Consider the following 27,365-nt stretch of genomic DNA (forward strand, 5'->3'; position numbering starts at 1 on the left):
TTTGCAGCAACAATCTTAAACGGTTCTGTTTATTTACACCATATCACTTTGCTTTCAAGCACAGACTCATTAAACAAAGTAGTTTTAGATGAATAACCTTTAGTAAGGCAATTTTCTTATTAGATACTTTACTTAAAGCAATTCAAAATGTACACAATACAATATGTTACATATACAGACAATATGTACACTAGATTATTAGACATGAAAACAAAACATATCAGGTAAGTCACATTTCAAGAATCGGACAGCTAAGATACATTAATTGTTGTCTGAGTCTTAATGTATTTGTCCTCTTGATAAAGGCATGGGCAGCTAGCTTCAGCTCAACCTTGTCTCTCACTTAGACTGACAGTTTCAGTTCAAACAGTTCATCAAAGGTAATCAGATGCAAATGAATGGTACCATTGTCTCCTCTCCTGGTGTTGCCTAATGTTAACCCATGAGGAAGGATCCAGAGGTGTACCATAACCACAGAAAAACACTGCAGGCAAAAGAGAAGACCTCTTTGTAAGAAAAGCAAGTGAGAGATTGTTGCTTTCTTTCTCCTCGCAGCACCAGTTACTCGTTGTTAATACCTAGTAAAGGCAGAGAGTGCATAGACGTGTCCTTGGCAAGAGTTGGCTTTTAATAGACCCTCAAAGTCTGCTTGTATGAACTATACACATCTTTGGGTTAGATGTTAGAACAGCAACAAAATTAGTGAGAGACTTTGAAACTGGAATAGACATAGTTTAAGGGAGGACAGAGAGCATACTGGCCATGGTCTGGCAGGGCAGAACACCAACATATTCTAGAAATCAGGCACTTGTAAGGTCAAACTTGAGGTAATCAGACTACAATGAAGTTAAATGAAATGGTTTGGTCAAACTAGTGTTTCAGGTGAGGAGAAATCGATGCAGAAATAAAAACAACCTTTCAACTGCGAAATGGTTTTGGCTTGTTGATGGGCAGAAGGAACCTGACCATGGTCAGCACATGACCACAGCATGAGATCAGACGTCCAAGTACCTAACAGTCAGGAACCAACTTCTAAGTTTGATTTGTGTGTGTTATTTCTGTGGCTGAAATACCCCTCTTCCTTTGATTCTATCCTTAAGAAAAGTATTATACAACAACATGGCAATGCCAACTATTCTTAACATGCTGTATAGCACTGTTTTTATTCTTCACAAATGTAATCAAATTATTCCTCCAGAAAGTTAAGTTGACTACACCAATGCGTAGTCCAATTGGAACAGCTCATCTAGAGTGAGAAAGTTATTTGAAAAAGTTTGTGTTCGTATACACACGTATATATGTTGAATTAAAAACCAAGCAAAATGGAATAGGAGAGAATAGCCTTTTTCTGAAACTGTATAGCATATTTAGAGTTGCAAATAACATATGTTTGTCTTCCAGTTAACTGAATACCTTGATCTGTAAAGGGACCGAATAATCAGTGAAAACATGCATTCAATCCAATCTCATAAACATCTGCTTTTCATATGTAGAAATGAACCACAACCATGAAACCTTGTTTGCTCTCAAACAAGGCAAAGTGAGCGTGGCTAAGACCGTGGAAAGGTGTCAAATAAATGCCTTGGGGAGCAGGGTAGTTTACAAGCAAGGTGGAATGGTAGGCTACTATGTAGAGCAGATGGCCTACTCCAAAGGCTGGATGCCATCTAGAGCCACAGGAAAAAAGAGCTATCGATCTACACCTTGTGGTGAGATGTTGGATGTCTGCATAGAAGAGAAATTAGTCATAGGGGAAATTCTAAGAGGAAACAAGGAACAGGTTTGTAGTTGTGTTTAAGTTTGATCTTGTTTCTTTTTAACAGTTACACCAGCGAGGCTGAATCACAATAAAAGTACTTAGTATTTTCATACAAAAAATATATATAATATATACTGTATATAAAACAAAAAGCATATATTAAGGGAAACATTTCAAGTACTCTTGAAAAAAATGATGCACTTTTGGGGTGCACTTTTGTAAACCATAAAAAAGAAACTGAAAAAGTAAAAACAAACACAATAATGCAATATATATATATATATGTATATATATATTTACAAGGTTAACTTAACAAGGCTTTGTACAAATGTTACAAAATAGTTTAAACACCAGCACACGCGGACACTATCACGGGCATTGTCAGACAAACACGCACATCGAGACGAACAGATGAACATATTAACAGTGAGAGCTAAGTTACAGACCACTGTGTGTGTGTGTGTGTGTGTATCAGTATGTATAATATGCAACCATTTGCTAAATCGCCTCCCTCAAATCTGAGATGTCGCAAAACTTACACAATGTTACATTTCGGTGTTCTAAATGATGGTGTACTACCTCAGAATCTTGCATATTGCAAAAGTGTGAGTCTGTGTGAGTCCAATGTGGTTTTAAGCCTAGTCATCACCGTGGATACCAAGCAGAAGTGTAGCTGTCTCAAGCCTGTCACAAGCAACTCTTGGAAGGTTTGGTTTGACAGGCCTCTCCCTGGATACAGTGATGGGACAGCCCACTTCCTCTGTCCAACAGGAAATGAGCCAAATCATGCCAGACCAGAGTATCCATAAAAACATGACGTAAGAGCTCTTGACTGTAACATATGTGATGAGGTCTGTCTGTGTCTCTATGTGACCCATTGTATTATCTAAAAAACACAAAAAATAAAAATAAAAACTTTGGCATAACTGGAATGCCCATTGCCATGGCAATGGAGCTGATCAGACAGAATGGGGTCTTGACATGAGATCAGAGGCTGTTCTCAGCCCTGTGACAGGGCCCACACTGCCTGAACGTGGCTCTTCTTGTCGACAGCCGCCCCCCGACCTGGAGCCGGGGTCTCTGACCCCATCTGAGACAGCAGCTCCAGCCTCAGGGCCGGGACCAGGGAGGCTCAGGTTAGAGGGGGATGGTTGGGCTGGGCCTTCTGGTTCCTCCCTGCTATAGGTATTGGTGGAATCTGGAGGCGGGTGCCCGGCGCGTGGAGGCAGGCTCCTGGCCAAGGGCCAGAGGCTCCCCCGGCTCCCGCCCTTGGGGGTCTCTGGGAGCGCCCTGCGCTTTGGCCTGGTTAGGAGAGGCAGGGGACAGGGGGAACTCGCTGGTGGCTAGAGGGTGTCTCTTATCACCAGTCTCTGTGGGAGAGACCACCACAGTGTGTCTGCGCCAAGCCCTCCTCTTCCTGCGAGTCTCTGGAGAGAGCGGCTTCCGGAGCCCCACGCTGCGCAGGTCGTCGGCCGAACCCAGGAGGCGGGCCCGCACCTGGTCTGCCAGGGAGCCACGTCCCTGGCCCTGGCCCTGGCCGCCGGGCGTGAAGGAAGAAGCCTCGCTGGGTGGTAGGGCTGCCTTGGGCCGGACTGGACGCAGGCTCTCCTGACTGCTGCCTGAGGATGGGTTGGTTCTGGAGGACCGACTCTGCCCCCCCTGGGGCCCCGGCGTTCCTGTCCCGGCCCCCTCCCTCTCAGCCAAAGGTCCAGCCAGCTCTAACAGGTCCAGGGAGCGAGCCTTGGCCTTCTCCCCCTTGCTTTTTTTCCTGGCTAGCGTGTCACACTGGATCAGCTTGTGGGAGTTGAACGAGGGCCGGGGGTGCAGTCTGTGGGTGGTGGAGGAGGAGGAGAAAGAGGAGGAGGAGGGGGTGCTGGACCGCGCCCCTCCATCGCTCCTCTCTCCCAGGTTCTGAGTGTGTGTGGAGGGTGTGGGGGTGACGGGCTGGGGCGGGGGGGTGACCGCAGGGGGTTTGCAGTGTGTGTACAGGAAGCTGCGCGGGGCTGCGGGGGGCTGTGATTGGGTGGCCACCGGCGGGTGTTTCTCCGGCCTCTCCTGGGTGAGGGAGCGCGAAGCGAAGCCACTCTCGTTGTCCGTCTCGCTCACAAGCTCGCTCTGCTCGTCGTCGGCGTCGTCTCCGCGCCCCTCCGACGCCAGGCTCCGCCCCAGGGTGGAAAGGGTGGAGTAGCCGGACACGATGGAGCGCGCGTCCTCCGGCCCCCACGGCCGACCTTTGACCCCTGCCCTCACCTCCTCTTCCTCAGGGAGCAGTATCACCGGCTGCCCCGTCTCTGCCTTTTCACCGCAAGGCCTGCTGGGAGCCACCGACTCGTTCTCTACCTCCTCCTGCCCTCTCTCTCTATCTTCCTCCTCCTCCTCTTCCTCTTCCTCCTCCTCCTCATCCTCCTCTCCCACTGCCCGAGGAGCTATATCTCCTCTTACTACTTCCGCCTCTTCTATCCCCTCCTCCCCCAGGTGGCTGGCTTTGATTGGCTCATGCTCAGAGTCATCGTCTGTGCTGCTCCCCAGGGGGCGCCCTTTCCTGCGTTTGCGTCCGGTCACTGCAGACATGATGGACAGTGTCAGGAAGTCCTTGGCAGTGAGATCCCGCTTTGTCCCCCACGACCCCTGAGAGAGGGAAAACGAAGGTCACCAACCGCAAACTCACAACGGGCGGTCCAAATGATGACCACTGCGCTTTGCCGTGTTCATTTCTCCCCGGGAGAACTTACCTTGGATTTAGCTGAGTCACTGTTGGTTGAGTCTGCAAAGAGAGAAGACGGTGAGACATCAGACACACATGTCCACTCCGAGGACATTCATACAGCAGGGCAGTGGAGGGGAGAGAGGGCTAGTTTTAGAGAACGGAGCTGGTCCTACAACAACTATTGTTTGTAATGTTGACTGTTTTGAAGGGCTTCAGCCGTTGGGTTTGGTTTTACAGCTTAACAGTTGTGCAGACATGTCTCCATGCCCCGTGCCCAATAACTAACCCTCACATCCCCCCGGGAATTGACACCGTTCACACACCATCAACACAGAGAGGAGAGTGTGGTCAACCCCTGATTGTCACAGTGGAAATCACAGTGAATGGCATGTGATCAGGGTCTTAGGCAAAGGTGGGGAAAAACAGCATTAAGGAATCAACAGCACACACTGATGACATCATGGGCAAACACTGATGACATCATGGCAAACACTGATGACATACCCAGTAAAATAAGCATTGGTAGGAGACAAGGCAGAAAAAGAGAGAGTCAAGTCTTCAATAACCTTATACACAGGATGCTTTTGGAATCATTCCCTCTCTTTCATTTAGTCTATACGATAGATAGATAATTAGACAAACATAGAGAGAGAGCGAGACTCACAAACTCTCTCACACACACACACACACACACACACAGCTTGAGCAGTGGGTGAGAGGTTCAATAGAGGATGAGTGGAGCAGGTGGGCTAGACACGAGGGCAGACAGACCACTGTGGAGGGCTTTCTCTCTCTCAGTGACAGAGTGTCACACACGACAGCTTTACCAGCAATCAAAGGAAATCAGTCATCCGCCAAAGGGCTTGTTAGACTGGGAGCTGCGCGGCCACGCCCTGCTTTAGTCAGTCTGACACTGAGAGGGAGCGGGGGGGGGGGCGGGGGGGGGGGGGGGCATCCGCGGGCCGCAGAGACACGAACACACCCGAAAGGCGTACGCTCACACAAATGTGCACATGTCCCTCTGACGCACACACACACACACACACACACGTTGCCAGGGGATATCCCATCCTACCGGAGTGGCTGCTCCCCAGGCTCAGCTAAGAGAGGGAAGCAGAGATGTACAGAGAAACAAGGGAAAGATAAGTGATAAGGAAGAGAATAAGGTCAGCATAGAGGAGAGACATGCAGAAGAATAATCATGAAATCAGAAGTGGGAAACAAAAGTTCATGTTTCCATCACACCGATTTCAATCCAGCCTACAGTTTAAACTGTGTCGCTGTCAATAAGTGTGAGGCCGGAACAATTACATCGCAGCAAGGACACGGATTGGCTTGCACAGGCTGTCATTGTCAGGATGCAGGTTGTGATTGGTGCATGTGGGGCAGAGGGGGGGGGGGCTCACCTGAGGCCTCCCCCAGTAGACCTGTTCTGCCGATGTTGGAGAGCAGGTGGTCGATATTGGGGGCCGGCTGCAGGTCCTCTGTGTCAACTGGCGTCTGAAAGAAGCAACACAGGGAGTTTGAATATGTGTGCACCACATAGCACCATGTCTCGTCATAACCCACAGGCAAGATATGCGATCTACTCCCCAGCTGTTTGAGGAACGTTATCAGTAGACATGTGTCACAGACAGCAAAGGCATACCTTCTCATCCTTGTCCACCTCTTCACTGAAAAACCAGGCGTGCTGGAGGAGATAAGGAAAGGAAACAAGATTCATATTGGATACCGGAAGGTTAGTGTGGATGTGGGGGTGTGTGTGTGTGTGTGTGTGCAGGCACGCAGCAAGAGTGACTCACGTGTTGGATGAGCGTCTCTACGATCTTGTAGCGGTCAGGCATGTGTGTGACCATGTCCGTCATGTTGTCCTCAGACGTCCTGACCAGCGTGGGACCAAAGACCAGAGCCAGGTTACGAGGCTCCATCTGCACACACAGTGACACCTGAGTCAGCTCAGAACCACAGAGAACCACAGGGAACCACAGGGGACCACAGAGAACCACAGAGAACCACAGAGAACCACAGAGAACCCCAGGGAACCACAGAGAACCACAGGGAACCACAGGGAACCACAGGGGACCACAGGGAACCACAGAGAACCACAAGGGACCACAGAGAACCACAGGGAACCACAGAGAACCACAGGGAACCACAGAGAACCACAGAGAACCACAAGGGACCACAGAGAACCACAGGGAACCACAGAGAACCACAGGGAACCACAGAGAACCACAGGGAACCACAGAGAACCACAGAGAACCACAGGGGACCACGGGGAACCACAGAGAACCACAGGGAACCCCCCCCCGAGCAACAGACACACACGCGTAACACACATACATTCACACAGCATTCCATACCTTGTTCTTGTCTGCGCTGTCAGCTACAGTCTTCAGATGGCCGACTAAGAACTTGAGAGTGTGGTAGTAGTAGTCTGGTAGGTCCCGTATCTGAGGGAGGGAGACAGCACGTCAACAACTCAACGGCTGGCTGGAGTGAAGCCTGCCAAATCCTGGCATGTTAAATGTCAACCGACGGGTTGTACTGTCCAGAGGGACGCACGCACACACACGCTACACATACCAATTTCTTCATGGTTTTCAACCTGTCTCCTGTATTTTCCATCCGGTTGGCTTCGATGAAGTCATTATACTTGTCTGTAAAGATATCAGAAATGATACCGTTGACAATTGGAAAAGATTCGGTTTTGTCTGTCTTGGTCACAACTTTGACTGTAGAAAAGGAGATTGTCTTGTTGTCATGCCGACAACAAACTGACCGTCCGTGAAGAGAGGCTCTGGAAGCTTCCGGAAGAAGGACTTGAGCAAGCTGCTGACCACGTTCAGGTCCTGCCATTTCTGTTCAGAGATTGGAGGCAAAGTTACCTTCTGACTGAGACTCGTTTAAAGACACAGGTCCTCTGTGTGTGTGTGTGTGTGTTTGTATTTATGTGTTTGTTTATGTCCATGTACAGTACCAGTCAAAAGTTTGGACACATTTTTCCCAATATGTGCCCAAACGTTTGACTGGTACTGTGTGTGTCTCTGCTGTATCACCTCCTCTGTAGGGTTGATGTCAAGCCCCTTGTTGAGCTGGTCCTGCAGGCTGGACACCATGGCGTTGTTCCCTGGAACCCTGTAGATGCCTGTGTACTCTAAGCCCATGTCCTCCACCAACCCACAGCAGATCTCCACAATCATAGGGATGAACTGAGAACAACCAAAACACACAGGTAAGTCACACAAACAGACACACTGCTGTGCAGTAGACTGTAGATAACAACCGGACGCCTCTGGGTGTCCGGTGGCTGAGCGGTTAGGGAGTCGGGCTATTAATCAGAAGGTTGCAGGTTTGATTCCCTGCCATGCCAAATGACGTTGTGTCCTTGGACAAGGCACTTCACCCTACTTGCCTCGGGGGGAATGTCACTGTACTTACTGTAAGTCGCTCTGGATAAGAGCGTCTGCTAAATGACTAAATGTAAATGTTAGCAAGACGGCGGTTAATATGAGGGCAGGGTTGAGGGTTTCACAAACCTTGTTTTTGACAGCTGGCTGGCAGTCCTCTAACCTCACCCCGAAAGCCTTGGGCCCAGTCTTCTTGGTCTTCTTCATGATGTTTATCCCCCAGGGAGATTTAGGGGGGCTGCTCTCATCTGTGGAAAGCCAGCCAGACAGACAGACAGGACTCTCAGGACTGAGGGCCAGATCAGACCGTTACCGTGGTAACGGTTTGAGACTTGATACCTTGGTTTCGGTCCCTGTTAGTCACACTGACCTTTGCCATCAGATTTGGGTGAGCGTGGTGCACCTGCTGCCGTCTCCATCTTGGTCAGGAAGGGAGGCTTCATGCGGGGTACCCTCGGGGAGGAGTCGGGTTTGCTGCCTGTTGGACTGCAGGGGGGAGACAGAGGAACGCATCAAGCACACCTCGCAGATCGTACCAAACCGCACAACAGGGGCCATTTTCCCGCCTTTCAGAGTCTCGCGTGCCTCACCTGTGTTTCCTGTAGTCATTCAGCTTCTTACTGATCAGTGCCTGTCTGGAGAAGCTGAGCTCCTGAAACATCAACAAACACACCGAGGAATCAGCCTGTGTTCCCGCGCTCGGGGCCGTAACACTGCTGCGAGGTGCTAGGCTAGAGGTGTTCACTGAGATGGAGGCTGGGCTCTGGGCGCAGGGAGTTTGGCCTCACCTCGTTGTCGGTCTTGCTGTTCTCCCTGATGACCTTGATCCAGTCCAGCATGTCCTCACGGTCGTCCGCCTGCAGCAGGTACTCGCAGAAGTCCTGCGTGGTCAGTCGCAGGGCGTGCTTGCGCTTGGTCTCGCTGTACGCTATGTCCACCAGGCAGCCCCGGATGCTGATTGGCTGCTCGTCCTCGGCCCCGCCGAGGGTGGCCCCGCGCAGGACCGCCTCCCGCTTGTCCTTGTAAAGGAACAGCGAATGGGAGCGCAGCACCGAGAAGACCCTCTTCCAGGGACGCATGCCGCTGCCCACCTTCTGTAACGCCAGAGAGAGAGAGAGAGACAGAGAGAGAGAGAGACACAGAGAGAGAGAGAGACAGAGAGAGAGAGACAGAGAGAGAGAGACACAGAGAGAGAGAGAGACAGAGAGACAGACACAGTCATATCAGAGAGGGACAGAGGAAGGAGGTTGATCGAGGTGATTGGATTCCTCCACACTTCTCCTCCCCTCCTCCCTGCCGGTTCCTCCTCCTACCTTGCCCTTCTCAGTGAGGATCTGCTTGTAGTGCAGCCAGCCCTCCCTCAGCACGTCACTGTAGCTGATGCTGCCCAGCTCCGAGGTGGAGTGACGTTTGGAGCGCGCCTCCTCAGCTGCCCCCAGGCTGTCCAGAGACTGAAACACACACACACACCCTGACATTAGGCCGAGCTCTCAGATCCACAGCACGTCCTGTGCAGCGACACAGCTCACATTATCAGACGGAACACTCACCCCATCCGCGAAGAAACTCTTCACTCTTTTGGGTAGCCTCCTATAGAACACAATGATACGATGCATTAAATAGTATAATAAATCGTCATCATAAATACTTGTGAATGAACATGCGTGTCATTGTGATGTCACCCCCCCCCCCCCCCCCGCCCGTTGGTACTCACGAGAACACCCGTCCTTCCTCTCTGAAGCTGTTCAGGCCCTCGTCACATGACTTGGATCGTTCCGTGGTGACGGCTAGAAGATAGGAGGAACGACGACTGGATTTAATACTGCCTGCTCAGCGAGAGAACGAACGAGCAAGAGAGGTAGATAGAGAAAGAGAGCGAAAGAGAAATAGAAAATGGAGATGTAATGCCAGTCACTAGAGTGGATGTTAGGGGGTGTTGGGTTAGTAGCAGGGGAGGGAAAGGGGGGGAGGTTGGTTAGGGAGGAAGAGGTGAGGGTGGTGGTTGGATGGTGGAGGTGGAGGTTGGCAGGGGTGGGTGATGGTAATTCACCCCCGGGTCACTTTGCTCACGACAGTCATGCAGGTGTGACCTGTCACGCAGGTTTGGAAGGGCTTCGCTAGACTCGTCCATGCACTAGTCCGAAACCACCTAAACGACACTGGATACTCTCTATACAAGGTAGGCTGTATCCTTACTTTTAAACAGGCATGCACTTAACCAGACCATGCAATAAAAAAAAACAAATACATTGAGAGACGGGTACTGTTGGGGGTATAGCAGTCTGTCTGAGAAGCAGACAGAGGCCATACCTGACATCTGAACGGGGAACCAGAGACACTGGAGGAGGATTCTGGCATGGCTGCATGCAAGAGGGCCGGGGCTGGCCCTGGGTGGGAGGGGGGGTCACTCACTGCAGTCGTGTGAGAAGAGCCTTGTGAGGGGGAAGGTGAAGGTGGGGGAGGCGGGGCTGGTGACACCAGCGGGCGCTGAGCTCATGCCGCTGGACACCACAGAGGAGGCGGGCACGTGGCGGGCACGCAGGTCAGCGCTGGGGCTGGTCGGCTCGTCTGTTGGAGGACGGACGGAGGGTGGGTGGGAGGGAGGGAGGGAGGGAGGGAGGAGAGGAGGAGGGGAGGAGGGGAGGAGAGGAGGAGAGGAGGAGGAAGAAGAGAGGAGGAGAGGAGGAGGGGAGAGGAGGAAAGGAGGAGAGGAGGAGAGGAGGAGAGGAGAAGAGGAGGAGAGGCAGGGATGGGGAGGAGTTGGGAGAGGGGGGTAGGTAAAGGGAGTCAATAGGGGGGCAAAGAGGGAAGGTCGGGGTCAAGGAAAAAGGGGAAGGGTTATATGAAGAGAGAGGGGTAGAAGTCAAGGAGCGGAGGTTGTAAGGGGTTGGGGGGGCGATTGATGAGGTACCACTGGATTACCACAGAGGACAGATGCCCAAAGCTAGTGTTCCCCATGAATAGATGAGAAGACATAGCTTTTTCACAGCTCTCTCAAACCACATTCACATGGACTCAAAGTTGAGGACATTTCCTGTTTCTGGGGCTTCCTGTATAGTAATGTACTGAATCATAGCCACGGTAGAACAAGAAGCTACTGTTTGTAGAAGAAAAGCTGTATTATTGAACAAAACAGTCATCAAACCACACAGAAGCATTGCACGGACAAAGCTGTAGCCTAGGGAATAAAGATCAGAAAAAGGCATATATAGATAAAGTCTAGACAATCTCTGATTCAATACCTGTCTCTCCTGTATCCATGAGAACGTTCTTCATATAGGAAGTAGAAATGCTTTTCAATAGGTAATGACACATGGTTTCAGTTCTTTAACAGAAGTGAGGGCGTTCTCTGGGATGAGCATTATGTATATATTAATACCTAAAATAAATATTTAAATATTTAACAAAGAATGAGATGCTTTTTTGCCTAATAAGACAGAATGTTTAGACAACAAAGTGGTCAACCATATCAAAAAGTACTGCAGAAAAGGTCATCCTCGATTATCAATAACAAAAGGATGTGAAACTTCTGAGCAATAAACAAGGACACACACACGCCCCCATACAAATACTGGTTGAGACCAGACCAGCATTTGCATATAGAGAGAGCAGAGAATGTCCTGTCATTTTGAATAGTGGCTCTAGAGCAGGTAGTAACCACATCCCTACAGCCTTGTCTGCTTTTTCACTAGACAACAGAGGGCAGCACAGCCCTGCTTGCCTCACTCTCAGGTCCCGACGTGAGTCAAATGTTTAAAGCTTCACTCAAACATACCCTAGAGACCTGCATTCGCTGTTGCAATAAAGCTCTCTTCATTCAACAGAACAGTGTTTGACTATCTCCAGCAAGTCTCCCTTCCTCCTCTTCCTTTCCATCAGGTGGCTTACCTCTCAGAGTCAGACCATGCATCCCCCCCCCACCCTCAGACACCACGGACTTCCTCTGCTCCTCTCTGCTTGCCCATTCTCCATTTCTCTTTGGTGAGTCTCTTTTCTCTCAAAGTCTCCTTTCTCCTCTCTCTCCTGGCTCCTTTCTCACGAGAGCGGCCGGGCCGGCAGAAGGAGTAGGAGAGGGGATAGAGGCGGAAACATTCCCAATCTAGAATTGTGGAATCTGCCTGTTTACAGCGCGGCCCAGAAATAGCAGTGCTGTGGGTTTAACAAAGGCCATCATTAACAGAGCCAAAAGAGGCCAGAGCATGAGCTCACAGGCTCCAGACAGGCCTGCCAGGGACAGCTATATCCCCTCCACCAGCTCAGGCCAGCACCCTCACATACACTGGAGTCAGACGGCTGAGCGGTGAGGGAGTCGGGCTAGTAATCAGAAGGTTGCCGGATCGATTCCCCGCCGTGCCAAATGACGTTGTGTCCTTGGGTAAGGCACTTCACCCTACTTGCTTCGGGGAGGGGGGAATGTTCCTGTACTTTACTGTAAGTCGCTCTGGATAAGAGCGTCTGCTAAATGACTAAATATAAATACGCTTCACTTTCTCTCTGTGAGACACCAAGCCCTCAGACCGAGACAGACACTGAGAAGAGGGAAGACTGGAGGAGGCCAGATCCAAGTCTGTTCTTGCTGACCGCTTTGCGTCTGTTGCGAGGAGGGTCTACCTCGTAGAGAGCCCACGCATTGCCCGGTGGTGCACAAAGGCAGCATTGAAGGCAGGGGCACAGAGTGTACGGCCTGGGGTGGGTCGAGTATGACGGTGTGGGCCCCCTTCCTGTGCCCCACTGGCATAACCTCTACATCTCAGGCTCCTTTAAAGGAGGTTACGAACCATGCCCTTTTCTTCATTTCCCTTTGTCCTCTTTATCTCCAACTATCGACCCTGGGTCAGATAGAGAGAGGAGAACATCGTGAAGTCAGGGAGTCAGATGGTTGAGCGGTGAGGGAGTCGGGCATGTAATCAGAAGGTTGCCGGATCGATTCCCTGCCGTGCCAAATGACGTTGTGTCCTTGGGCAAGGCACTTCACCCTTTTGGCCTCTGGGGAATGTCCCTGTACTTACTGTAAGTCGCTCTGGATAAGAGCGTCTGCTAAATGACTAAATGTAAATGTCAGTCATGCCCATCCAACAGGACTAGTGGACGTCCTCATGTTCTCCACGAGAACATGGTTCCTACAGGACCAGGATTCAGCAGCTTATCAAACGCATATGTCTGTCTCACAGATGTCTGAGCTTGACAGACAAAGAGGTCAGCAGCGCCCTATCAAGTCCCGCGCCCAAACAGACCAGATCGGATCAACTCGCCTGTTGGGGAGATACAGGGACTCTCTCGTCTCTCTCTCTCTGTGTGGGAGAAACGAGCCAGCGTAGTTTCAGTCTCTGCTCATGCAACGTGTCCCAGCTCGTTTTCCGGACTAAATAGTCTCGGTTTGCTTTTGCTGCTCTGAGCAGACGCGGGGAAGCAAGAATGTTTTCCTGCTTCCTGGTTTGTCCCTTCATTAAAAAATCTCTCAGTTTTTAGCATGGCCTGGTCATCTGACAAGGTTATTTACAGGATTATTATTATGATTCAAGATGTTTTCAACAACTACAGTAGCTCTAACGTGCCTGCCTGGCTGCTGGGTTGTTTTGCCTGGACTGGGAGTGGGCGTGTACGTCACGGCCTGACTGAGGGGAGTTTTTGCCTGTGGTTTGACTACACAACATCTGGATGTTCAGCTGTAGAGTACTGTAGCAGCAGGCAGTTGTGAGCTTCCCCAGTCGTTGGTATACTTTCGGGCATAGAGCAGAGTGAACATGCATGGACATGACTACAGATGCCTCTTCTGAAAACACATACTGTACACATTCATACACCCAAACCCGTACACAGACATGGGCTTATACACACAGGCATAAAAACGATGGCAAATATGAGGCTGTCAATCTTGGCTAACCCAGGAATGCTGCCAGTTATTCAATTCAATTGAATTTGAGTTAATCCTACAACTGAAACAGAAGTGGAATTCATTCATGGGACCAAGAATGCCTCAAGTCCTTATCAAATTCTTCTGGAAGGACACACACCGACACAGGAAGTCAAACCGCACCTAATTTCCTCTAAAAGGGCCAGGTGATCTGTGCTGGATCAGCGAAGTTACAAAAGTTATGATACAATCAAACACTGCTCAAACCGGGAAGTCCCAGTTTTGCCCAACACACACACAAACACACACAGACACACACACACACACACACACACAGACACTGAAAGAGACGAGGCCTCGAGCCTCCACAAACAGGATATGAAAGACACCGAGAGACATGTTATCGTCATCGTCTAGGTCCCCCATCTTTCCTCATTATGTCTGGGGCTTTGCATTCACAACATCCACACTGACCCAGACACAGATAGAGAGCACGTTAGTACCTCAAGCGCAAGCAAAAACAGCGGCATCTGCAGTTTGAGATGAAGGGAGCGTGTGAAGTGAAAAGGGGGGGGGGGTGGGGGGTGGTAGAGAGGCGAGGCGTTTACCTATGAAGGGTATGGAGGCCAAGGAGTCGTCTTCAACAGGCAGGGGAGCCAGGTTGCCATTGGTTCGCCGCGGGGCAGCCTCGCACGCGGAGCGCGGGGCGACTGCTGTGCTTAGGGGTTCCGAGGGGAACGCGGAGGACTCCATGGCGTCCACTGGCAGGGCGTAGTGAGGGTGGCGCATGGCGTGGGCGTTCCTCCGCCCGGTGGGGGGCTTTTGCCTCAGCACCACCTCTTGGATTTGTGCCACCACCTCTGCCTGGCCCTCCACGGCGCCCCTCTCGTGGTTGGTGGGCCGGTAGGCCCTGTCCAGAGGCTCGGGGGTCGCGGAGGCCAGCGGGGCCGCCGTGGAGGAGACCAGGGCCGTGGCAGGGGCGGCGTCTGGGGGGCTGGTTTTAGGGGTCGGTGCCCAGTTGAGGTGGGGGCCAGAGTAGGAGGGGTCCCTGAAGGAGTGAGCCTGCTGCATTATTCTTCCCGTCTTGCGGTAGAAGGAGGGGCTGTAGCTCCGGTAGCCCACGGGCTGGTCGTCCATGCTCTGGCCGGTGGGCAGCCGTCGGCTCTGTGGAGCTGTCTGCTGGGGCTGGGGATGGTGCTGGGGGTGGGGCTGGGGGTGTTTGTGCTGAGACTGTGAATGGCGGCTCACTGAGGGGGCCTTTGTGGCCCCGTATTGGTTCCCCTGCCTCTGGTAGGCCTCAGTCCTAGGGGGGGGTTGTGGGGCCTGCGGTAGCCAGGCAGGCCTCTCGTAGCGGGGAGACACCAGCCCAGACGCCTCCCTGTCCAGCATCTCCAGCGATCGTCCGTAGCGGTCGTATTGGACCAGCAGGTTCTCCGAGCGGGCCCGTCCGTAGGCGGGATGCCCTTGGGCCGGAGCCCCCTCCCACTCCCCATAGGTCCAGTAATGGTCCCCGTGGGGGCCGGCCTGCTGCAGGAGCAGCAGAGTGTCCTGGGAGGCGCTGTGGGGCCAGCCGCCCGGCCGCTGGGGGTGTCGCCCGCCGCCCGTCTCCCCCAGGCGGTCCTGAGAGTAGCTGCGGTGGCGCGGAGGCATGCTACGGACGGGCAGCTCCGGCACCTGGCTGTAGTACCAGTCCGACAGGGCCTGTTGGCAGCGATCTCCGCGGCTGTGGCCGGGCTGCGGCGGGCTGCTGGCCCAGACCTGGCTGGACATGCGAGGCTGGCCCTGCGACGAGGCGGCCGTGGCGGCGGCCGTGTTGTGGTTGGCGTAGTGGACGTGGAGCGGGCTGGAGAGGGGACCTCCCGAGGACGAGGACGAGGAGTACGAGCGCCCCCTGGTCTGACCCATGGGCTGCTGCCCGGTCATACCATACTGGATCTCCTCAGTGCGGTGGGCGGGGCTGCTGTGGCCCACGCCCCCTGGCTCCCCGCCTCGTCCTTCCTGCCAGCTGGCCGGGCTGCCCACGGCCGAGCGGTTGTCCAGGGGGGACGAGGGGCTGGAGGAACCCGCCCAGCGGCTCCAGTTATCCAGCTGGTTCTGACCCATGGGGGCTGCCCCCCCGGAGGGAGGCTGGGACTTGCCGCGTGGGTAGCAGAGGGGTGGCGGAACCGGAAGATTCTGGGCCCCCCCTGTGTAAGGGTCGTTGCCCCTCAGGTAAGCATCCTGGGAGTACGCCTGTGAGGAGGGGAAACAGTGTGAGGTCAGACACAGCCAGGCCAGCAGGGAGCAGGTGAGGGGCTGGGAGGGGCGACTGTGGAGAAAGGGAAGGGTGAGCGGAGGGGCCGTCGTCTGTGGATCAATGAGGCTCTGACTAGATTTGAGCCATAACAAAGAAAACATGGCAGAAGCAAGAATTCTCTGCTACCATTTTGCACAAACAGGCACCAACCTGGACTCGTTTGTGCTCGGCTCACTGCCTCTGCCACAGTCTGTCCCTGGGGCCTGTCTTCCCAACACAAACAGCTAGCTCGCTAGCTGGCTAGCTAGCCACAAGCTCAACTTAGCACATGCCTTATGCCACATTCTCAACACAGCAACCAGCAGCAACTGAACAGGCCTGCGGCAACGCTCGACATAAAGACATGTGCACACACACCCCAGCAACAACATACTTTAAAAAAAGAGGCTACAATCTTAACCCTACTAAAGACTACAGACGACATACTAAAAGGCTATATCCACAGTAGAACTACATCGAAAGCTAGTATGTAAAGCTAGATCATGCGGTTTGTACGTGACCAAACACCAGATACAACAGAGCGTTGAACAACAAACTCTCTTCTCAAGAAGGACATCTCCAGTACATTCACAAAACTGAGAAGTGTTGAGGGGTTTTACCTCAGAGACCAGGCTCAGTGTACTGACTCAGGGTTCCTTTTTCAGGCTGCTCCTCACACAGAGAGGAGAGGAAGAGGAGAGGACTCCTCGAATCAACAGTGTTTACCTTCGACACCGCCTACTGCTGTTGCTAGGATTCACCCCTCTCTTGCACGCTCTCTCATTCTCTTTTTCCCCCTCTCTCTCTGTCTCGGTTTCTTCGAACCTCTTGCGGTTGTATCTCTACCTCTTTCCACTCCTTTCCCTCTGTTGTGTTTCCAACGTCGGCGATCCTTCTCTGTCCTTGTTTTGCCCTTTGCTGTGTGTGCCGTACCTAAACCAGCCCAACCCTTCCAAACTCCCTCTCTCCTCCCTCATTCCCTCCCTCTCTCGCTCACTCCACCCTGTGGCAGGGTGGAAAGGGGGCGTTGAGCTGATGATGTCATCCCTGGAATGCTGCTGATGCAGGCGTAGCAGTGAGGGGCGGGGCATGCGGACAGACGCGCGAGTACGGGGAGAAGGGGAAGGATGGCATGAGTGGTAAGGTGAAGCAGGCTGCTGTGTACGACTCCACTGTGGGAGTCCGACTGGGTCCGTAGCTCCTTCTGTCAAGGGGGAAGGGCTCGCATACTCGACATGCCTGATCATGTGAACGAGCTGGAGAGCGTTTCAAGGACTGGCTGTGTGTGGGTGTTAATGGGATGGCATGTGGCCACTTTTCAGATGACACTCCAAACAGCTGATAATGACGTGAACTGGTGTGTTGTAATCTAAATGCACACGAGCAGGCATCCCTCCGGTCATATTTTCATCAGAGTTAATCTGTTTAGAAAGAGAGGGAGGGATGGTCTTTTGTGTGTGTGTGTGTGTGTGTTAGTTGGTGTGCACACGCGTGTGCTGAAAGTGTGTGAGAAATCTTATACTCACACTTACCAGCTGTAACACGTCTTCATCTTTTGGCATTATTGAAAGCTCCAACACACTGTCACTGAGGAAGACAGGTCATACAGAGTTATACAGAGAGCCACTACACTCCAGAAGAAAAGCATGGAAGAGGAAAGCATTCGAAAAGACAGGTATTATTGATTAAAAAAATGTAGCTATATGATTCGACGTGGTTTTGAATAGCAGCACTTTGTTTGGATAACGGGTCATATTACCGACCCTCTTTGTTGACCCTGACATCATATAGTCATACTGGTGAATGTATATATGTACACTCTCTAAGGCTATTATCTTTGTGAGCAGAAAACACAGAAACATCATGTGCACACACACACACACACACACCACGTAATGGACACCACATTGCGTTGTTAAAAACAGACGTGCAGCACCTAATGCCCCTTGCACACAGATGACTCCAGCAGGCACTGACAGCTCTTACCTGTTCTGGATGAGGGCGATAACCTGGGAGTACGTCTTTCCCAGAACACTCTCCCCATTCACCTTTACCAGCCGATCCCCTACGACACACACCACACACGTACACAGGCAGCCGTGAGGAAAAACACCCTACACACACTCTCTTAGACATACACTCTCTACAGCTCCCTCCCCCCCCGCACACACACACACCCTGTCTGACCCCTGTGACCCCCCCCACCAGACAGGCCTCTAGCAAAGGGATATCCTGGTGAAACAGGCCAGAGTTGTGGAGGCAGGGCAGGGCAGGGCAGAGAGACCCCCAGACACACACACTTCCTGTTGGGAGAAGGTGTGTGTATGTGGGGGGATCCTGGGAGAGAGGCAGGAGGGTTGTTGGAGAGGGGGGAGAAGGGGGCAGAGCGTTGGAGATGTATCTTTTAGACAATCTGTGAGTTTCTGTGTTAAAGAAGTCTGAGGACGAGAGTTGAGGAATTCATCCAAATCTCTATCTGTCAGACTGAACTACTATCAGTCTAACTCACTTTTGGTATAGCATACTCTTTTTTTTTTTTTTTTTTTTACTGTTTTACAGTTTTTTTACTATTGCGTAGTGATCTGGCCTGGGGTCTGATCTTGTCTGTGATACTATGTCTGTAGCGTCATGTGACTTCCCCAGGTCATTTTCATTGCAAATCAGCATGACTACAGTGTTGCCCTGTCTCTCTCTCTCTCTCTCTCTCTCTCTCTCTCTGTCTCTTTTTCCCTCTCTTTCTCACACACACACACACACACACATCATTTCCCTTACCCGTGCACAAGCCAGCTTGGTGAGCAGGACCTCTCTCTCTCACATTCTTGACGAATATGGTGTCCATTGGCTCCAGGCGACTTCTTGGATAGCCTGCATCACATAGAACACACACCTGATTAAGTCACTCTTGCGATATCTGGAATGACATTGAAAACATACTAGCGCTGGAAATATATGTAGCTTGGTAGAGCAACGACCCTAAACAGTTTGAATTCCCTCCCTTTCCGTACACACCGTGACTATGAACTATCTAGTCTAGTGTACTATATGTGTAAAGACTGGGTGCAGTGCTGTGTTCAGTCCTGCAGGGGGAGCAGTGTGGCTGCAGTGCAACCTGAGGGGGGACTCTGGAGGGCCTGGGGTGACATCATTGGGAAGACACCCTCTAGAGATGGTGCTGGTGTTTACTGAGAGAGAGAGGTGTGTGTGTGTGTGTGTGTGTGTGTGTGTGTGTGTGGAGGGGGGTAGTTTACCTTTTCCATTCCCATTTTCCTCATCCTGCAAAGACAAAGAAAACAGCGTGAATCAGAAAAGAGTTGTGGGACTGTGTTGTGTCGCGTTACAATGGAGGAACGGGCTGGCTGCTCCCATCCTAAGATACACACACCTCTGTCTACCCTCTCTCTACAGCACGCGTGATCTGAGCGTGTGCAGGAGATTTGGAATTGCAACCATGCAGCGTGCCTCAGAACCTCCTGGCATGTCGATGACTTCACTGAAATTCCAGCCAACAGTCACAGGCAGGCCTGTTCCAGTTTGTATGTGTCTCTGGATGTTTGTACACACACAACACTGAGGCTGCCATTCAGGTTGGGCTGTCTGCTCGCGGATGATGTCATGGACGCAGGCAAACACATGCAGTTCCCGGACTGGACAGACGAGGTCAGCACTGAGCAGCGGACCTGACGTTCACTGGAGGTAGTTGACAGGGCTGGTGCAGATTAGGCACACAGGTTACAGACACACACACACACACGCGCGCGCACGCTCTCATATCCACATATGCTGAGCTGAGTGGACAGTTTGGGGTGAGGGGCACGTTGGGCTGGCTGCTAGCTGGCTTTAGGCTGCGCTGAGTGGGCTCATTCCTCACTCTCTAGACAATGGTGGGGGTTTAAGGCCAGAGAAAGGAGGTGCGCAGCCCCAGAATGGGGACAGGAACCAGGGATGCTCCCCGGCCGAACGCCCCTGTCTGGACACATCCGGACGAGGGTCTGTGGATGTGTTGAAGTGGCGATGTGTGTGTGTGTGTGTGTGTGGGGGGGGGGGGGGGGCGCGATGAAAAAGTGGGGAGAATGGACTATGCTCATTTCTGCATCTTGCTGTTTCTCTTAGGCACTCTTCGCAAGCCCTCAGCTTTGATCAGAGAGTCGCTGCACTCGAGATCCTTGCCTTCGTGTTGGTACACTGGAGAAGACAATTTTGGTCTAACCCTGATAAGGACACTGTTAGACTGTCCCACCATGTGTGGCTCAGGCCTGGACAGAGGCAGTGGGGGCAGTGGAGGCAGAGGCAGAGGCACGGGGCCAGGGTCGTAGTGGGCCCATTGTCCTGTCTGGTCCTGGTACAACCAGGCAGTCAGTGAGTGGTACTAGGCTGTGACAACAGACCCTATTGAGTCTGTGTCCTTGCTGCAGCTGCTGGGGTGAGGTGGGGTGAGGCCAGTGGGGGCAGGGTGAGAGGGTAATAATAGGGCCTTGTTTTAGCCCCTCACCAACCCCAGCCGTCATCTCCAAATTTCACATCTGTAGCTCCACCCGCACACCTCGAAATAACAAAAATCTAGAACCATCCACAGTCGGAAGACAACTATTGAAGAGGGTATCTGTGATCTCAGCAGCCGTAGGGAAGAGCACCAATTCCTCCTGAGCTAACTGTAAAGGCAGCACAGCCCTCTGGTTAGAACGAGACACTGTACAAAACACTGAAAAAGCTGTGCATTCTTCTTTAACGTTTCTTCAGGGCGGTCTTCCCAGAACTGTCCTCAGGCTTGCTCGATAGTGTCATAGGAAAATCTCATTGGCTCACACGTGTCTCCTGCAACATGGTAATTGGCTTGGCCCGGCCGGTCCTTTGTCTTAAATTGGCCACAACTCGTTTGTCCGACTGATTACCTCTACATTCTCCTGATGGCTGATGAGCTTTAGGGCCTGCTGCCGCCGTACGATTCGCTCGATCTCATGCACGACTTTGCCCCTTTGCGCTCTCATTGGCTGTATCTTTACTCCTCTGTGTTCTGATAGGGGAAGTGTTCATTTAAATCAGAACCAGTGAAACTAGTTTGGTTTGTGCTTCCTCAGGCAGCCATTTTGGTGCATCAGCTCTGTGATGCTGTGATGACGCATGCAGATGAGACCGAGTTGACATCACGCACCACTTTGCCCCTTTGCGCACTCATCGGCTGAATACTTTACTCCTGTTTGTGTCGATGGGCCCAGTCCCTGGGTCCCAGGTCTGTGATTGGTGGACTCACCTTGAGGCTGGTGTGCAGGGCAGACTCTGGCGGGTAGACGATGAAGTGGCGCAGCGTGAAGCCGAAGCCCTGGGAGTTCTTGTGGAGGAGCAGGGTCCGAGGGCCATGCCATCCCACACTGACGCCCTCCCCGCCCGGCCCGCCCATCAGCGCTGGGCGAGGGTTGTCACTGGCTGAGGAGAGCCCATCTCTCCGCCCTTTAGCCTGTGAACAAGGAGAGAGCAACAGCCGTTAGACTCAGGTCAACAAGTCATGACGTAAGTCATACATAAGAATGTTAATATTGCTCAACCCGTTCCTCAATCCCTCAATTGCAAGTATGGATGTGTTCTTTAGGAATGTTTGGTTTCATAACCTCTCTTGTACGGAGGAAAGGGTATAGCAATATGTTCAAACCGTGGACTTGAGGGGAACAGGAAAAGGACCAAAGGACCAGCGCTAATCCTCCGTGTTTCATTTGTTACTGGAATGCCCTGGTTGATCAGGAATAGGCATCCACTACCCCGCCACCAGAGCCTCTTTCTGGGACAAAGGGCACAGCCACGGCCACCTCCACAACCTCAACAATGGCCCATAAAAGTTCTGCTCTGGGGGGGTCCGGTGTCAGGAAAGGCCCACGTCTAGACGGAACAAGGGGCTGGAGGAGGGTCCTTGGGGAGAAACGCTTTGGAATGCTGAAGACGGAAGTCAACCCAATTATATGGGCACATGCAACCACTCAGGACTGACCTTGGTCATGTCACCCTGGACTGCAATACAAAGGACGGGTCTACGAGTCTGATATGAGACGGATTCTTAGGAATGAGATTAGATTTCCATTCAGTCATTCTTTCTTTCTTTCATACTTTTTTCTTTCTTTCTTTCTTTCTCTCTCCCTCTCTTTTTCTACTTTTTGTCTCTCTTTTTCTCTGTCTCTAAAGAGCATGGCGTAATGCAGGGCCTTGGCAAATAGCACATCTGACAAATACACGCCAGAACTATCACCCACGTGTCGCCATAACGACCCACATCTGTCACTCAGACAGCACCACCTGACCAAACAAGCTGGTGGGAGGGTCTCTGTCTCACGGGAACCTTGGAGTGACTAAACTGTTTGGTGAAACGACTATTTGTCATACGGCAGGAAAATAAACAGATTCCCGGTGAATGTGGAACGGCTGCTCCTCAAACTTTCCTTTCTTTCTGTCTCTCTCCCCGGCGTTTGTGAGAGAGAAGATGCGTGTTTGTGTTGGAGTGTTTTTCGTACGAGATGGCATGTGTGTATGCATATGGTTTGACTGCTAATGGGTCAGAGGTGAACATGGCTGCCCCACAGCTGGCAGTAACGCCTTCATGCACACCCTATACTTCACTTCCTGTGCGCCATCTCCCCCACCACACACGCTGACCTCGCGAGTCCATACACCAGCACAACAACAGGAAGTGGCAGGCTGAAGGCAGGAAGTGTGGGAATCGCAACAGGGAGGGATAACCAGCCATTAAGAGCACCTATAAATAACTAGATATGAAGGGAGCCCCCTCTCTCCAGCAAGGGTTTCCACAAAGCTTCCACAATAGCGCTCTCCTCTCTCTTTCCTTCGATTCTTTTCTTTGCTTGACTCTCTTCCATTCCATCCCTCTGTTCTCCATCACCACACGCATTCCTCGCTCGGTAATCCAGATGACTTTTACCACACATCCTCTCACTGTGCTGCGCTCTAGATCCCTGTATAGCTCAGATGATGTAACCTGGCCCTCACCGCCTCACTTCACAATGCCCCCCCAAATCCCTGTACAATGTCCCCAAAGACGAGAGGATGGGAGAGGCGGATTAAAACGAGAAGGAGAGCGCAAAGGAAACCATTTCAGGAATAAAAGACCGAGTGGGCAAACGCTGGAAAGAGAGAGAGCGCAAGAAAAGAAAAAGGAAAGAGCGAAAGATGATAAAGAGGCATTGGAGAAGTGAAGCCTGAATTCCTCAGAGGGAGTGGCCGAGCCTCGAGACGTGTTGAAACCCACACAGAGGAGTCGAGGAGAGGACGGGGGAGCGACTGAGAGAGGGAAAGAGTGAGAGGAGGAGGAGGGTAGGGGGGGGGGGGGTGAAGAGCCCGGCGAGGCCAGGGAACAGGCTCCAGCACGCCGGTTTCGACCGCATGGCCCCTCCCAGGACTGGGAATACCAAACCCTGTGATTACTCCAAACACAAGGAGCCATGGCTCCATGAAACAGCTCTGTTTCCCACCCGTCTGTCCTCGAACGTGTGGGCCGTGTGGGGCGCTTGGTTGTTCTCTACAATCAGTACCCCCCCATTCGCTTCACAAACACACACACTGAATTGTCTCTGGCCCATCCTTAATACATGTATCTGCATGCATCTGAGCTAGTTAGTTAAATCAATCATTAACTCCCCACCATACTCGGTATGACCCACACAGGGGAAGTGTTTTGTTGACCCAGAAATGCTCTTGGAAAACTCTAGTAGATTACGGTCTAAACTTAACTTTCAACGGAGACTAACCCAGACCTTCAGATACAGACAGGGAAACCTCTTTCTGAGGCTATCCAACCTGCGGGAGGCTTTTGGCATTTACTGCTGGCCTTTCAGAGCGGAGTCCTCCAGCCTGCGCTTGGTTCGGGAACGAAGCTCACATGAATGCTTTCGTAAGTCATCATGATTTAACTGACGATTACCATTCAGACAATATGGCGCCCGATCGCATGCATGCCTTGAGTGAATGCATCCACAGGCTCCCATTCAGTATGAAAAGGCCCATAAAAAACCATATGGAACCCTACAGAAAGCCCTACGCCCGCATCATATTTCATGTCATTCACAGACTTCATAATTTTTTTCCCAGAGTTGTTGGAGGGTCAGACAGCTGCCTTCTGACATCCACATCTCAATTAGAGAGCCTCGACAGGACTGAGAGAGCAGAGGGACATATATGGAACACGGTCTGAACTCGAAACATTCATATTGTCTAGAGGTTCCAACTGCCGGGCGATGATTAAGCGATAAGGCTGGCACCGTCATTTACCTTCACCCTATCTGCCATAGAGAGGGGGACAAACTGAGGGGGGAGGAATGTCCGACCTGTCAGGGCCAACAGAGAGAACAATGCTCTTTCAAACAGCTGAGAGCTGCAACCCGTTTGAAAAGTGGAGCTTTAGAGAGTTTGCAAATGCTGACAGGCTTTAATTCAGATATCCCCTGTCTGCTCCCACTGCACACAGCTATGGGCCCGAGACGAACCAAAGAGAGATAGAGAGAGAGAGAGCTAGAGAAAGAGAGAGAGAGAGAGAGAGAGAGAGAGAGAGAGAGAGAGAGAGAGCTAGAGAGAGAGAGAGAGAGAGAGAGAGAGAGAGATAAAGAGATAGAGATAGAGAGAGAGAGGGGGGGGGTGTTAAGAAAGTGTATAATAACAAAAAGAGAAGCGGTGAAAGTGAGAGAGTTAGCAAGAGAGAGAGAGAGAGACAGAGCGAGATGTGTTTTAATACTTAATTCGACCCAGCTTCACCATGGACATAGTCTTTCCTCTTTTCCAAACCTAAAAACGTTCTGTTCCAAAGGCCAGTCATGTGAACCTGCTGCCTCTGCCTGCCTCTGCCTGCCTCTGCCTGCCTCTGCCTGCCTCTGCCTGCCTCCACCTTCACCTGCTGCTCTATGACACATCCAGCTGCAGACACAGTAACACACGCTAAGGACAAACAGAAGAGGACTTGACAAAAGGCTCCAAATATCATTTACACAACCAACTGATTCACGGGGTGTGTGTGTGCGTGTGTGTGTAGACGTGTGTGTGTGTGTGTGTACGTTCAAAACCTGTCCAACCTTTCTGTCAGAGGAACTAGCAGTTGATTACGACACGTCGGTTAAACTGGGTTTTCCACTTGAGCACCAATAGAGAGTACAGTGTCCCCCCCAATTGCGGTCCAACCAACCAAACAACCAACCAAACACTTGACATTAGCTATGACTGTACATCCCCAGACACCAGCCAAGGCTGTCTTAACACTGAATCACATCATCCAAGAGTCTCAAACAGAAGAATAATTAGCCTAATCCAATTAGACAATCAGAAAGCATGTGGACACAACTGCAGCGAGATCATGACATCATCACACACACACACACGCACACATCACGCATCATTAGCATTGTTGAAATCATCTGCACAGCTGAATAAAGGTCGGGATTCAGGGCTGCAGAAGTTTACTCACGCACACTCTCAACCCTGACTGCTAAACAGTGTGTGTTTCTAGTGTAGTCTGTTCATTCCAAAATTCCACACTGACATTTCAAGTGTGTGACGGTGGGAGATGTAGAACAAGGGGAAGAATGAGAAAAAAAAGAGAAACGATATACTGTATGTGGCACATGTGTACACACACATAGACATGCTCTCTTACACACACACACACACACACACACACACACACACACACTCACACACGGAGGAAGCGTTAAAATGAGATGCTCTAAATTCTGCTTGCCTGGAGGACAGAGTCCCACGTCCCCCCCGTCTCAAAGTGATTCTTAACAACCCCCCTTCATCTGTCTTTACTCACTAATTAGAAACTGCTTCAGGGCAGAAACAGTCAATATGCCACACATACCCACAGAGCTACAGCCCAAACAGTTCCCTCTTGATAAGAGCCTTAGTCTGACAACCCACATAGCACTGGCCCAGAGAAACGCAATAACAAACCCCCCCCCCAAAAAAACAAAGCTGTTCACAGGTTTGCATCTTGGTCTAAAGAAAAGCTTAACTGACACTGTACCGCACTCAAGCTAGACCGAGTCAGTTCGACCTGTGCGGGTGGGCCTCCTGTTCACCGGCCTCTGACAGCCCTCCAGAGACTGAGGAAGAACCGTCCTTACCCTGGGCTGGTGGAAGCGCTGCTGGCCCCTGCTGAGATGAGCGTGCCCGCGGCGGGCTGGCATGGCGGGGGGTGAGGGTGAGGCCCTGGAGGCTTGGGCTCCGCGGAGCACGGCCAGCCAGATGCAGCGGGGCTCAGGGGAGCTGCAGTCCACCCCCACCGCGTTCTGGAAGCACCACTCTGAGCGCGCTGGCGCCGGAGCCGGCAGCATGGCCGAGGGCATCGGGCCACAGAGTTCACCCAACGCTGCACGAGCCCCTGCCCACCAACACGTCCATGAGATGGAGAGCCGGCGGCCGGAGACGAGGGCTGCCGAGGAACCCAGACGAGGCTCCTAGGAATGATGCGGGTGTCCTCGCAGCTCATCTACTGTCACCCTCCTAAGTCCCAACCGCGCTCCGAGACCCTCCTTGGGTGACAGCAGCTCTCGATCACATCAGCCTCCTTCCAGCCGCTGTGCTCTGCTCTGTCCGCACTCTGGCCCGTGGCCAGGAGGGCCTCCGTGATTTGAATCCCACAAAAGTTCCACCTCGCAGGAAAGAAAAGCAGCCTGACCTCCAAGGACTGGAATTGGATCTCCAAGGCGCACACGCGCGCGCGCGCTCCCCCACGCACACTCAGAGGGGCTCCTTCCAGAGGAAGGAGCGGAAAGACCTGGGTAGCAGATGGCACAGTGTGTGTGTGTGCGTGGTTCTGCCAGTGGAACAGAGGCAGGCTAGTTTCACTACAAACCGACAGACAGACACAGTGCCTGCCTGGCAGACTGACTGACGGACAGAACAACTGTCAGTGACAGCGTCCAGCGATGTTCCACTCACAAAGCAGCTCTGTCAACCCCCCCAAACACGAACCACCGTCACAGTTAGAGGGCTGGATCCACAGTCTCTCCTCCCTTTCTCTCTCTCTCTCTCTCTCTCTCTCTCTCTCTCTCTCTCTCTCTCTCTCTCTCTCTCTCTCTCTCTCTCTCTCTCTCTCTCTCTCTCTCTCTCTCTCTCTCTCTCTCTCTCTCTCTCTCTCTCTCTCTCTCTCTCTCTCTCTCTCTCTCTCTCTCTCTCTCTCTCTCTCTCTCTCTCTCTCTCTCTCTTCCTGCCCTCCCTCTGTCTCTCCCCTGCCAACTATGTCCCTCTTTCTTTTTCTCTCTCTCTTTCTCTTTCTCTCTCCCCTCTCTCTCAGCTCCCCCCCCTTTTCAGCCTTTTACTTCCTGTCTGGCTTCACCTTTTGAAATTCAACTTGGTCAACCTCTCTATCT

The 27,365-nt window shown here is 51.9% G+C and overlaps 1 protein-coding gene across 1 annotated transcript; it reads right to left on the minus strand.

Annotated features, from left to right (window-relative positions):
- On the minus strand, window positions 1–26,946 carry arhgap23a (Rho GTPase activating protein 23a). The gene is made up of 24 exons (XM_084677920.1): window positions 26,118–26,946; window positions 21,257–21,460; window positions 19,257–19,281; window positions 18,781–18,873; window positions 17,992–18,070; window positions 17,538–17,592; window positions 14,339–15,962; window positions 10,289–10,444; window positions 9,591–9,663; window positions 9,427–9,466; window positions 9,190–9,327; window positions 8,665–8,970; window positions 8,467–8,528; window positions 8,247–8,362; window positions 8,006–8,124; window positions 7,526–7,678; window positions 7,249–7,327; window positions 7,053–7,126; window positions 6,830–6,919; window positions 6,269–6,394; window positions 6,115–6,156; window positions 5,873–5,966; window positions 4,492–4,523; window positions 1–4,387 (listed from the first exon to the last, which is right to left on the minus strand). The coding sequence occupies exons 1-24, from the start codon at window positions 26,337–26,339 to the stop codon at window positions 2,939–2,941; spliced, it is 5,451 nt and encodes a 1,816-aa protein (XP_084534046.1). The 5' UTR covers window positions 26,340–26,946; the 3' UTR covers window positions 1–2,938.
- Window positions 26,947–27,365: the final 419 nt, after the last annotated feature.

Source organism: Hypomesus nipponensis, chromosome 17, assembly GCF_054491055.1.
Source record: "Hypomesus nipponensis isolate SF chromosome 17, ASM5449105v1, whole genome shotgun sequence".
In the NCBI taxonomy this organism is placed as follows: domain Eukaryota; kingdom Metazoa; phylum Chordata; class Actinopteri; order Osmeriformes; family Osmeridae; genus Hypomesus; species Hypomesus nipponensis.

Coding starts and splice junctions, on each gene's coding strand:
- arhgap23a (XM_084677920.1), bottom strand. CDS start 26,339: ATGCCCTCGGCCATGCTGCCGGCTCCGGCGCCAGCGCGCTCAGAGTGG. Junction 9,467..9,590: donor GAGGAAGGACGGGTGTTCTC/GTGAGTACCAAC, acceptor TGTGTTCTATAG/GAGGCTACCCAAAAGAGTGA. Junction 8,125..8,246: donor ACCCAAATCTGATGGCAAAG/GTCAGTGTGACT, acceptor GGCTTTCCACAG/ATGAGAGCAGCCCCCCTAAA.